Source organism: Epinephelus lanceolatus, chromosome 17 (genome assembly GCF_041903045.1).
Source record: "Epinephelus lanceolatus isolate andai-2023 chromosome 17, ASM4190304v1, whole genome shotgun sequence".
NCBI classification, from domain to species: domain Eukaryota; kingdom Metazoa; phylum Chordata; class Actinopteri; order Perciformes; family Serranidae; genus Epinephelus; species Epinephelus lanceolatus.
Window position 1 is genome coordinate 7,591,016 of NC_135750.1, and position 13,183 is coordinate 7,604,198.

General features: G+C 42.1%; 1 protein-coding gene across 1 annotated transcript in view; it reads right to left on the reverse strand.

Moving 5' to 3' along the window:
• Positions 1–215: 215 nt before the first annotated feature.
• sdccag8 (SHH signaling and ciliogenesis regulator sdccag8) overlaps positions 216–13,183 on the reverse strand; it is a 53,702-nt gene continuing 40,734 nt past the window's right edge. Inside the window, exons 17-18 of the mRNA XM_033612583.2 lie at positions 840–966; positions 216–563 (exon numbers count right to left, since the gene is read on the reverse strand). Of these exons, the coding sequence (XP_033468474.1) occupies positions 525–563; positions 840–966 (166 nt within the window). The 3' untranslated portion in view covers positions 216–524. The remainder of the gene's footprint in view (positions 564–839; positions 967–13,183) is intronic.

Below are 13,183 nucleotides of genomic sequence, written 5' to 3' on the forward strand. Positions count from 1 at the left end.
AGTTAGGAGCGCTTACTGAATCTGATGTGGCACACTCATGAGCGCCTACCCTACAAAAAAATCAGCTTAAGATAAGAATACGTTCTCTCGTGAGGCCCATTGTTCAGTCTTTGGAGCTATGACTTAACTTCCCAAAAATGTGTTTTGGAAAAAAAAAGGAGCAGAAAATCTAGAAAATGTTTATAAATCATAATTTAGCACATTTCAAAAGCTCGTTAATGCACCAGTGATTTTGTTTATTAAATCTGTAAAAAATGTACAAACATTTAAAAAAAAAAAAAAAAAAAAAAAGGCTGAACCCAACGTCCTCGTACCTCTAACCTCTCAATATATCACAGTAACAGTCTGTCGCCAAATGTGAAATACGAACTGTAAACCTGATCATCAGTTCTGATAACAAAACATTTGTGTGTGCAGTGACCCTTAATTTAAAAAGGATGAACACACCTGTAAACCTGTAAATAACAGTTTGATATGATCTTCTCAACAGGAGACGTCTGACTTCAGATCCAGACTGGACGGACTCATGTGGACAGAGTATTGACTTGTCTCGTGTTCGGGAGCTAAAAAGACACACACACACACACACACACACACAGCATTCAATAAGACACACATTATCTCTCTGAGCAGAATATAGACAACATGTTTTCAGAACCAGACAGAATCATTAGTCATGACGGGACGAACGTCTTCTTACTGATTTTGTTTTAGTAAACTGACAACTATAACGTGCACCTGGAGAGAAAAGACACCATCACAAATTCATTTAGAAACACAACAGTGAGTCACACACTCTGCTGTGTGTGTGTGTGAGACACAAGAGTGTGTGTGTTTACCTCCATGTGTAGGCTCTGCATCTCCTCGGTGAGTGTGTTTCTCTCCTGCATCAGCTGGTTCTGTTTGGCCAACAGCTCACACACCTGCTGGGCGCTGCTCTGACAGTGACGGTCCAACTGCTGCAGCCTGCAACACACACACACACACACACACACACAATATTGACTGAAAGTGTGTGAGAGGAACGTACCCTCCTGGCTGATATAAAACCAAATGTTGTAAATATTGAAAGAGAGCTGGATTCACAAAGAGCTTTTTTAAATATCACTGGACTTTGTGTTGATCAAGTAATCAACACTGTTTACACAAGTCTGACAGCGGTGTAAGTTTTATAATTAGAGATTGTGCAGACAAGGAGGTGAATCAGGAGCTGGAAAATAGTGACGCACTCACCTGCTAAACTTCATTTATATCCAACAATACTGACTGAAATGAATGAGTCAGATCATTGAGTAATCTGCTAATGATTTTCTCAATAGCACACTGAATCATTTTGTCTATAAAATGTCACCCAGTGGTAAAAAAATGTCAGGTAAAGTCTCCAAATATCTTGTTTATTCCAATCAACAGTCATGAACTCAAAGATATTCAGTTTACACTTATGTAAGAGGGGAAAAATGATCAAATCGTCACATTTGAGAACCTAGAACCAGCTAATGTTTGACGTTTTTCTAAAATAATCACTCTATTATAAAAATAGTTGCTTATTTATTCTTTATCGACTAACTTAAGTATCGACTACAGTGTGTAGGCTTCGTGAAGATGCTAAATGTATAAAGTAATTCCATAGTCCAGGTAATGTGACAGCTACAAGTCTCCTTTTGGCCTCAAAGGAAAAAAGCAAGACTTGCTGCTAAAACAAAAACCCAATTTTAACTTCATTTTTTTTCACCAGTTGCTGAATGTGAAGCGTAAAAGAAAGACAACTGTTACAATTATAATTTAAATACACTTGTAATGAGATACAGACTCAATCTCAGAGCCCTGAAAAAATATAATAGTGGGGAGAATCAGTGGCTTTTATTTAGCATTTGAAAACACAAGTTTTGTTTTGTCAGTTTTAATAAGTTTTAAATCACACAAGGAGAACTTGTTCAGAATTCAGAATTAAAAGCAAGTCGTAGCTAACAAAGAGCCTGGTTTGGTGTAGACGCAGAGCAGCCACTGTATCAACGGCATAAAGCTCGAAATTTGCATTGGAAATATTTCAGCCAAGACTGTTCAGGGTTCAACGCTAAGTTTTTTTTTTCACTTGCCCGATAAAAATTGTTTAATTTAAGCGGCTATCAAATAACAAAGACTGCAGTTATTTTTATGTTATGTAATCTTTATTCACACTGTATTTATTAATTAAAACAACATATGTCATGTATTGTAGCTTAATTCCTACACAAAAATGACAGTGTCAGGGCTTAAAGTGAAAAATTTGTCAATCGTTCTCCGTCTATAATTTTGCGCCCTACTTAAGCCATGCCCTCCTCTATTTATTTTTCACCCCTCTCTCCAGTTCTGCTGTATTAACACCAGGTTTAATATATTTTGCTTCCATCTCTCTGCCCTGCTCTACTCTACTTCAACGCTACTTAGCTCTCTCTCTACTCTACCAGTAGACTACCACATCCACCTGTTGCACAAAACGCACACAGCAGTGTTTCCCCTAGGATGGAGTTGTAGCAGCGGAGGTGAAGCACACGCATGAAAAATAATTTTCACATGTGTGAAACTTTTTTATATGCTTGCAAAGCACAGCCTGCTGCGATGTTTCTATGTATCTACTGGCACCAGAAGGGCTCTTTAGGACTAAGTACATACAGTACATGTGTGCACAGTAATGAGCAGGTGAAATGTCTGTCTAGCTTACATATGAGGTGTCTCAAGATTTAGGAACATACAATTGTATTGAATATAATAAAAGTAAAAAGTCACATGACATGCTGCTGTTTTGTGCTATGACCTATTTAAGTGCTAGAAGTTGTTATTTACGTGACAGCGCCTGAACGCAACACAAGCTCAGCATGAGTGCTATGCTACGCTGCTCGGAGTGCAGCGTGTTTGTCTGTGCGTAACAGCAGTCTGTCGATGGTTATTTACACACTGTCCATTTCAATAACTTTGTCAGCTGACAAACTGCACCGGGCTCGGGGTCAGGTTTGGTCAGGAAAATGCGGCCCGAGCCGCTCTTGCGTGCTCACCTGTGTGTGTGGCGTAACTCCGCCATGCGCGATGCAGAGAGCAGAGGAGAATTGTTAACGTGTGACCATGTAGAGACAGAAATGACACGATGACATAACATGATAAATAGTATATTGTTATGTTATTATATGAAGCGTCCGTCGTGCAAAATAATATCAATGGGAGCCGTGGGCAGGACATTGTTACACAGCTGTGCCTGTGACTTCAGGCAGAGAGACCGCTGCATCAGAGCCGAAGGAGCACGTTTTAAAATACATTTATTTTATCAATTAGTTATTAACTTTTACTATTTTTAGCAACTTGCCCAATTGGGCAAATGAGTTGTTAGTTTACATGCCCGACCTTGAGTTTTACTTGCCCCAAGCGGGCAATCGTTATTGTTGAGCCCTGCTGTTGATATATATAATGAATAGGAGTGGTCCCAGGACCAATCCCTGGGGCACACCCTGGGATAACGGTGCTAGGAGGGATACCTTCTGTCTCCACACACTGAGATCTGAGAGATAATTGAAGCTTCATCAATTAAAGGGAACAAAAATAATTGTGTTAGTGTGTCTCTACTGAAAAGCACATGTGGCACATGGTTTTCACTGGTTGGATTTTTGGAAAAATACTGATCAGGTTAAACAAGCACCGTGCTGCAGGGCAGTTCCATATTTCATACTATATAATCTGAAATTTTCCAAAGTAACTACATTTCTTATAGGATGTAGAACTTTCTGGATGGCACCACTTTCATGTTTCAACCATGGACTGTTTTTTGTGGGGAGCCAGAAGTGATCATATTTGGATGAAAGTGTGAAGCTGCAGAGGAGCGAGGGGTGGATCTGACTGAGAACCTGAGAACACATCTGACAGGTCGCAGTGGTGGCGACTTGTCAATCAGAAGGTAGCCACGCCCTAAAGTATACCCTGCTGCTAAATGGGACCATAATTTACAAAATGAACATCATGATGTATTGATGAAGCCTTGAAAATATCAACTGTGACCATAAACTGAGGAAATAAATCATATAAGAAGTGAGAGGTAATTTTCTCATAGACTTTTTGTACAACCAGACTTGCTTTTGCAACCACTGGAGACGCCCCCTGCTGGCTGTTGGAAAGAATGCAGGTTTAAGGCACTTCTGCACTGGCTTCACTTTTCAGACCTGGAGGCTACGTCCAATTATTTAAACAGTCTGTGGTTTTATCAGTGTCGAGCCAATTTGAGCTCACATCAGCAGTGGTGTTAGAGGAACGCAGATCCTTAAGTAAAAGTACCAAAACAGCTACTTTAAGAAAAAAAAAATCCTTTAAAAGTAAAAGCCTGTATCACCTGGTGGGTCAAATGGCTCAATTTTATATTATATCAGCATGTTGTCTTGATGTTGTCTTGATGAATCAGCAGGTTAACAGTCTCGTGAGAAAGTTGTGTAGATATGAAGCAAAGTGTTGATCATTACTGGGACGTCCCAATTAGTGTGTCCCCTTTGACACAGCCGCTGCTGCAGACAATGAACTCTTTCATTGCACACTGGGAGTAGACACTGTGTGTGTGTGTGTGTGTGTGTGTGTGTTGGGAGGTGGTGTTTTCCAGCTGGGGTTTGGGGGTACGGGTGTATGAATAGTGAGTGTGTTTGGGGGTGGAGGTGGAATGTCTGTTAAGATATTTCCCACCAGCAGCCCATTATTTCATCCATTCATCCATTCAGTCAGTCAGTCAGTCAGTCAGTCAGTCATCCCCTCCTCTAGTGCAGCATTCACACACACACTCTCTCACACACAGCTCAACCTGCTACACACTGATAATCAGCGGAGTATTTTACACTGTGGTAACAAAACTTAAACGTGAGTAAATAATCTGCGTCTCACAAACATGTTAAAGTTCACTATAGTGTGTCAGTGGTTCCCAATACGCTGGAGGGGTCACAATAGAAGTTTGAGGAGTAAAGGGATAATTAATAAAGTTATGTTTATGAGATGGAGGAGAGTTTGACCTCTTTACGCCCTCTAAAAACAAGAAAATTAAACGTTCTGAGAGGTGAACATATCTCAGAGAATTCGCAAGTCAAGAGTTCCTTAGAAAATCATAAACCAAGACACTTTGAAAACCACAAGAGAGTAGTCATCTTTCACTTCGTCCGTCACCGTTTCACCAAGTTCAGAAGTCGACAAGTAAAACAGGAATGATGCGTGCTATGAAGAACAGGAAGAGAGTAGGAGGAGGAGGATGAAGAGAGATGAGAGTGTCTCGGGGCAGAGAGAGACAGAGAGAGAGGTAGCTGGGGGGGAGACAGATGCCCCTGCCCTGCTGGTCATGTTGGCAGTGGCAGGGCTGCCTGTGTGTGACAGACGGGGGAGGCGAACATCCCAACTCTCCTCCACAATCTGCTCCCTGCTCTCCCCCTCACACTGTCCTCACTCTGCCCTGAAGGGTTTAATCCTGTCCCTCTTCATTAGGAGCTCCACTCCTCCATCACTAACAACTTTCTCAACATCCTTTCACCATCAGTCCTCAGCAGCTATAACATGCCCTCCTTCATCCACCGCCGCCTTCTCCTCCAACCCGACTGACGGCCCGCTGGGCGCTTAATCTCAGACCTGGAGGCTGCGTCCAGTCCTGGAGGCCGAGGGCGCTGACTCCCCTCTCTGCCTGGTGTTCCTACAGCCGGCTGCCAAGCTGTCCTGACCAGCCACCCCCTCTCTCCCTCCTCCCACTCTTCCTCCTACGCCGTCACACAGCACGACACAGCAGGGCATCGCCACGTCACACAGCAACACACACACACACACACACACACAGAGCCCCGCTGTGGTGAGCCAAGACACAAGATACAGACACAAGCGATGTGCCACACACAGAGTGCAGCACACACACACACACACACAGCAGAGGACCTAAAGGTCAGAAACAGAGCCTGTTGTTCTGAAGCTGTAAATGTTTGATGAGGGAAGTGTTGAGAACGTGTCGACTGAAGGCCTTCAGCTCCACACCACCAAACTAATCTGAGTCATGCTGAGAAAATGCCAGACCTTATCCAATCACAACCTCTGATCTTGGTACATGTAGATACACCGAATGCTTCAAAAACAGTCTGCGGAGAGAAAATACACAGCCGACTCTGCTTAAGACTTTGTGCTGATGACTGGCCAGCTCCGAAATCTACTCCAGGTTTGTAAAACAGGAGATATTGTTTGCCAAGAGGAGTTTTACACTTGTGGTGTGCTAGTAGAGATAAATGTGAAGATTTATTCACGTATTGATTCAGAGTATGTGAAGCCATTTCTCTGAGTATTCACACTGTACATTCATGATCTGATCTTAAAATGACTTTAAAGCTTTCCTTCACCCACATTACAAAACGTTTTCTAAATTACCCCTGGAAGTATTTAGCAATGCAGACAGACACACTAGAGCTCTGCTTCTCAAACTATGACAGGTGTACAACCCGTGATATGTGAGCTCCCTCGACTGGTACGTGTAGGAATCCCTAAAATTTATATTTTGAAATAAGTTAATGAATCTAAATATTTAGAACATTATCAAAATATTACAACATTTCAAATGAAAAAGCTGAAACTAGGAAATAACTGAAATTTAATTTGAAGTAAGTTTTGACTTTCACCATTTCCCCAGCTGCTAACATACATCACGTTCATCATAGCGCACATCCATGATTAGTTACAAGCTAAACTGCTAAGGCAAGATAGTAAGCACAGGTTCTAGAGGTACTGAGACACATGCAAGGTCACAATGACCCTGACCTTTGACCTTCAAAATCCATTTGAGGAAGTTTGCTCAAGGTGTTCTCAAGATACTGGACGGATGGGGTCACAGTGACCTTTGACCAACAATTCTAATTAGTTCATTGTTGAGTCCAGGAAATTCCCTCAAGATGTTCTAGAGATATCTCATTCACAAATGTGGGACGGACAGATAGACGGATGGACGGACAACCCGAAAGCATAAAACCTCTGGCCAAGGCTATCCCCAGCGCAGAGGCATAAAACACAGTGTAACATGGCAATAAAACTCACTCACTGTGTACATTTAGTCGCTGCTGCTTAAAATATGATGATGAAGTTTGATGTGTCTTTTATCGTTTACATGTGAACTAAGTCCAGCTAAAGATGCACGTTTCTCTGGATTAGATTTAAATCTATGTATCTGTAGCAGTGAGGTAACTCAGTGTGACAAACAGATCTTTGTAATACCTGAAGTCCCACGTTCAACACCGAACTGAGGTCTGGTAGAGAGTTCGACCGGTTCAAAGGTTGCAGGATCTGGTTTGAATTCTAAGGTGAACAGTCGGTCTGTTTTGGAGGCTGATGTCTGAAGGACAAGGTTAAAAGTTACAAGGGACACAGGCAAAGTGTCTCTGGACTGATAGCTCAGGTTGTTAGAGGACTTTCTTTCTTTATTCAGGATTCCCATTAGTTGTTACCACAGTAACGACGACTCTTCATGGGATCCAAACAAAACCCTAAAACAAGACACTGAATTATCACATCGTAGATCACCCAAGTGAGAGCCACAAATACTGTTAACCTTCACAAACATTACATCATATGATGGTAAAACAGATTTCTGTTGGAGAGTCTGAGGTGGAAAGTTTGATCCTTATCCAGAGCAGGTGAATTGTAAAGTTTGACACCCAAATGAAAAGGTTCAATGCACCCGGAGAAAAGGCCCCAGGGCGAAGGGTGCTAGTTGGCAAGGTGGGATTGACCATGGCAATAATGTGCCAATGGCCTAGAGTGTGGGTGCGAACTCTGCCCATTGCTGGAACCTGGGGCGGTCCAAACAGTCCTGCAGCAGCAAGGTCAGGAGGAGCATGTGTCTCCGCCCGGCGTTCCGTAGAGGTACAGACAGGGAGTTATGCAACAAAAAAACAAAGCTGGCTGATATTTAACTGGAAATCCAAAGGGTGCGAAAATAAGAATAAAACCCTTCGCAAAAAGAATTTGGAGACTTGCAACTAAAGTCAGAGAGCCCAAAAATATTTGAAGAGATGCAGAAACATGAAGAGTAGGAAGTAGCATAATTGTGAGAGTATGGAGAGTTGAAGCCAGATCACTTTTATTTTGCATCCTTTGAACATTAATCAAAACAATGAGCAACTCTGGCCAAATGATTATTGATGCATATTGAGACAGAAACATTGAGCAGCTTGCTGGAAGTCTCAAACAGTCTTGTGAGTATGTTGCCTGTTACTCTCAATTTTCTTTTTGCATCCTTTCAATTATTTTTCGTTGCTTAGTTGCAAGTCTCCAGATTCTTTTTGCAAAGTTACTCACTATTATTTTTGCACCTTTCCAATTTTCAGTTAAATATCAGCCAGCCAGTTTGTTACATAACCTCTGTGAGACGCCAGGTGGTTTGCGGGTACTGACCCTGCAGGACTGTTTGGACCTCTCCAGGGTCCAGCAACAGGCAGGATTCAAACCCACACTCTGGGCCACTGGCACCTTATTAACACGGCAATCCCACCTCGCCACCAAGCACCCTCCCTTCACACTGGGACTTTTTCCCTGGGTGCATTGAACCTTTTCATTTGGGTGTTGGACCTGAATAAGCATCAAACCTTCCACCTTAGACTTTCTAAGCAGCTCTTTAACAGCCTGAGCTATTGGGGTTCACAGAACTGTGTTTTACGGAGCCTGTCACTCCCTCCTCTGGATAGCAACCTTTAAAACTCACTGAACCTCAATTAGGATCAAACCCAACACCTCAGGACCTCCAAACACTCCTCTAACAACCTGAACTGTCCTGACTGAATCAGTCCAGAGACACTTAATCTGTATTCCACATAGCTTTTAACTTTTTCCTTCAGACATCAGCTTGCAAAACAGACTGAGTGTGATCATCTGAGAACTGAAACCTGCTCGTCCAACCTTTAAACCAGTCCTTTATCTAATGAGCTGGAGACACTTTAGGCCTCCTCTTGCAGAATCTCTTTCAGTCCTTTAAATAAAGCATTAAAAAAATGAATGTGAATCATATGTAAAAAAAAAACAAAACAAAAAAACCGAAACATTGTATAGTAGGTCAAAGAAACTTGATGTTGTAATTTTATACAAAAGATTGCAGATTAAGACCAAAGTCAGGTGACATGGTATAAAAAGTTTAAGTGTTAAACTGAGTCATCTAAAACTGTCAAATTAAGTCAAGTTAAATAAGTATTGTGTATCGAAAAACCCTCATAAAAAAAGTCGTAGTATAGTATGTCCAAAAATGTCAAAAAAATTCATTGTAATATGTCACAAAAAAATGTCACAGTATAGTGTGTCAAAAAAGTCAGAAAGCCCCTGAAGGATATCACATTCACAAGAATGAGACAGATGCGAGGTCACAGTGACCTTGACCTTTGATCATCAAAATCTAGTCATCTCATTGTTGAGTCTATTTGAGGAAATTCCCTTTAGGTGTTCTTGAGATATTGCAGTCACAATAATGAGATGGATGCGAGGTCACAGTGACCTCACAAATACCTTACATTCTGAGGTGTAAAAAGTTTGAGAACCACTGCTCTGATGAATCCATGCAGAACCATAAATACAAGATACTGTATGATAAAAATCAAGGCAGAGGAAACTGAGATATCCTGACCTATAGTCCATAATACATATGTTTCCCATCATGCAACTTAAGACTGGTAAACATGCACATCTTTCAGTACTTTAACACCGGCCTTCTGTTAACATTTTTATTCTTCCAGTCCTGCTCTTAACCCAGATGACATCATCAGAGTCATTTTTTTCAGACTTGACAAACTAACTGTTTTCACCAGCATCACAGTTAATTGATTTCTCTTTATACGTTTTGTTTCCAGAGAGAAACTGAAGCACTATGAAGTTAAATATCCAAAATACAATCATGTAGGAAGCAGAGCTGGTAAAAGCCAGCCAGCTCTCACACACAGCAGTGTGACAATGAGTTGAACAGGCAGCCAGTGAATCAGTCGGTCAGGTCGTGAACTGAGATGTTTAAAGCGGCTGCAGGTTGTAAGCTGGAGGTTTATGTAATGCAGTAATTAAAGCTTTAACCCCTGGCACACACACACACACACACACACACACACACACACACACACACACAGACAACCGCAAACACACTCAGTTTGTCTGGCCAGAGCGCCGCCAACCTCTGGCCTTCTTATACAACACACACACTCTCTCTCTAATCCACCTCTTGTCTCACCTTGTACACCCCGCCTCAGAGGGGGGATGTGTGTAAGTGTGTGTGTGTGTATGTGAATGTGTGTGTGTGATTAAGGCAGCGCTCCTTCCAGCAGCTAAAGCAGCAAATCCAATAACTGGCCTCTATCGACTGGCACACTCATTAATTAGGGCTTAATACGGCTTAATGCTCGGGCACTGCCCTACACTAACCCACAAACACACACACACACATGCACACACACTGCAGGCTGGCTCGCCTCTGCCCGCTGCCTGGAACTGGTGAGAAAGGAAGGAAGCTTGGATGGATTCATGGATGGACTGATGGGTGAGACGGATAAATGGATGTTTAGGTGAAGAGAATCTGCAGGCGGTGAAAAATGAGGGCTGACAGTTTGTGGAGTTGCGGGACGGAGGCGGAGGAGGGACGGGGAAACAAAGAGGCTGAGGGCTCCAGCTCCAGCCGTCACCTCCCTGCCGCCTGCTGCTGGCCTGGCTGATGGGAGGGCTGTGGCGGCGGGGGGTTAGAGGAGGAGAGCCTCCCCCACTGACCTGGTGAAAGGACACCACCTGCTGGATCCCACGCTTTACTGACACCCATGCACAACGCCCACACTGAAACAATCCCTCCAAAAATACCTGAAAACAGCTTCCAGAGCAGTCGTGGTGGTAAGCGTGCATTTTGCTCTCCAGCAGACATAATAAAAGCAAGTTTTGCTGAGAGGCAGTTTGCAGTAATTTCCCCAGACAGCCCGATAATCAAACTCTGCTCACAATCTGTACCTCGAACCGCCGCGCTCTCTATTGACTGCTGCTACTAAGGAGATTAATTACAACACAGACACAGTTACCTCTCTGTGGTATACATCAGTCGTAGCCCACAGCTAGTGTCTAAACTCTGTTGTGTGTGTTTGTCTGTGTTTGCATATTTATTTACAGGTGGGAGCATATGTCCTAAAGGCATGGTCCAAAGGGAAAGTGCTAACGTCATGTTAGAGAAACACAGAGATGGTAATAGAAAAAAAAAAGGAGATCTGGAGGCAGCGTTCAGGTCTGTCGTTCAGCAGACCCACATGAATGCGTGCATTTTTATTACTAAACAAATCAGCTAGTGGAGATCGTGTCACTTGGAGAAAATATTTATTGGACAGTGCATACATTATCAAAACGACGCCACAGAGTAAACTAATGTCACACTGCATATTCTGTGTGTAACTCCCGAAATAACCACTAATCCAGTGTGGATCGCACTGAGGGACGTTATATGATCTTCATTTGCCCTAAAAATACAGAAGATAAGTGTGAAGATGAAACAGGCTAAAATTAAAGATCTGTATTTGAACAAACATGAAAAATCAAGAAAACTAAAAAGGACTCAGGTGTAGAAATGAACTCTAAAAGAAAATGAAAAATCTCAACCACAACATTTAACTAACTGAACTTGCGTGCACGTCTGTGTGTGTGTAAGTGTGTGTGTGTAGCAGGCAGGGGGCCTAGGGGGTGAAGAATGCAGGCAGACGGCCTTGGCTTGCCTGGTTACAACAACACTGCCAGGGGCATGAAGGCTGCAGCTGCCACACACACACACACACTCACAAAACCATATTTCGCCCAATCCCAGGCCCACCATCACCACCCTCACACCCCAGCGCTCTAGCTAAATCTTGGCTAGCGCACAACTGCACTCAAGAATGTGTGTGTGTATATGTGTGTGTGTGTGTGTCTGTGTGCCTGAAGGCCTTGCCCCTCTCCCCTCCACCAACCTGTCATGCCAGTTGTTGCTCTTGCTAACACGCACGTTTGACATGGGAACATGATTGGTGACACTGTGTGTTTTGATCAGGATGAGGCCGACACGTGTTCCCTCGCTGCTTTTTGATTTCTCGCACCGTCTATTCATTTATTGTTGCCTGTCGTTTCCAAACGTGTGACCGGCCTCTTTCAAACATGCACTTGCAATTTAACATGTCGGCATCATGTTTGAAAAGGAAGTCAGTGTGTGACTTTGTGTGAATACAGAGGAGACACACTAACACACACAACACACACCAAATCAGCATCTAAATGTCAGACAGCACAGGTATACAGATATTATATTGTATTAAATATACTAAATTAGCGTCTCTGGCTCACAGCTTTGTAGAAACTGCACATTTAAAAATCATTTGTAATGCACAAAATAAAATCAGTTTAATTTTGAGTATTTTTAAAGGTGTGTTATCATTGAGAATATTTTTTCTTATGATGTAGAAAATCTCTCTTTTTGTTTTAAGGATAAAAAATAACCTTAAAACCAACAAAATCAATATCATGTGAGCATATTTTAATTTTAAAAAGCGCCATTTAACTTCAACTGGAGAGGTTTGGCTGCAGGATTCTGCATTTATATCTGATAAATGAATAAATGAATGCAAAAATATAAAGGTGCGTAGACAAATGTACAGTTACTGTAGCGTGGCAGAGTGACCTCCCAGTGCTAGGACTGATAAATCAATTTTAAATTTCATCTGCAGCCTGTCTGAGAACTTGTTCCTCCTTCGTATAAATATTTTCCAGTTGCTGAACACAGTGGTGAGAAAGAAAGAAAGGTTTCAGATGTTCAGGTTCAAGAGCTTCATGTCATGTTTGAACAACATTGTCAACACTTAGATTTTCCACATCAGAGAGCTGTGTGTGAAATCACTTTAACGTAAAGATGAACCAGCAGTGAGTTTCTGAATTGTTGCGCCTGTATAGGAACATAAAGTCTGAGACCGAGTGCTGTTTGTTTCTGCTCCTTAAATTTAAAATAATAATAATAATAACCTCTGAATGTTTGATCTTTCAATTCAGCTGAAATTAAGAGAAACCTTCTAAAGACTCACTTCTCTTCTTTCACTAATCTTAAGTGATTTTTTATTGATGAAATTTCTGTTTTATCAATTATTTTTTTGTTGCTCTTGTGCCTTTGACCTGCCTGTTTGATATGTGTTGCTGAATACTGTGAAGC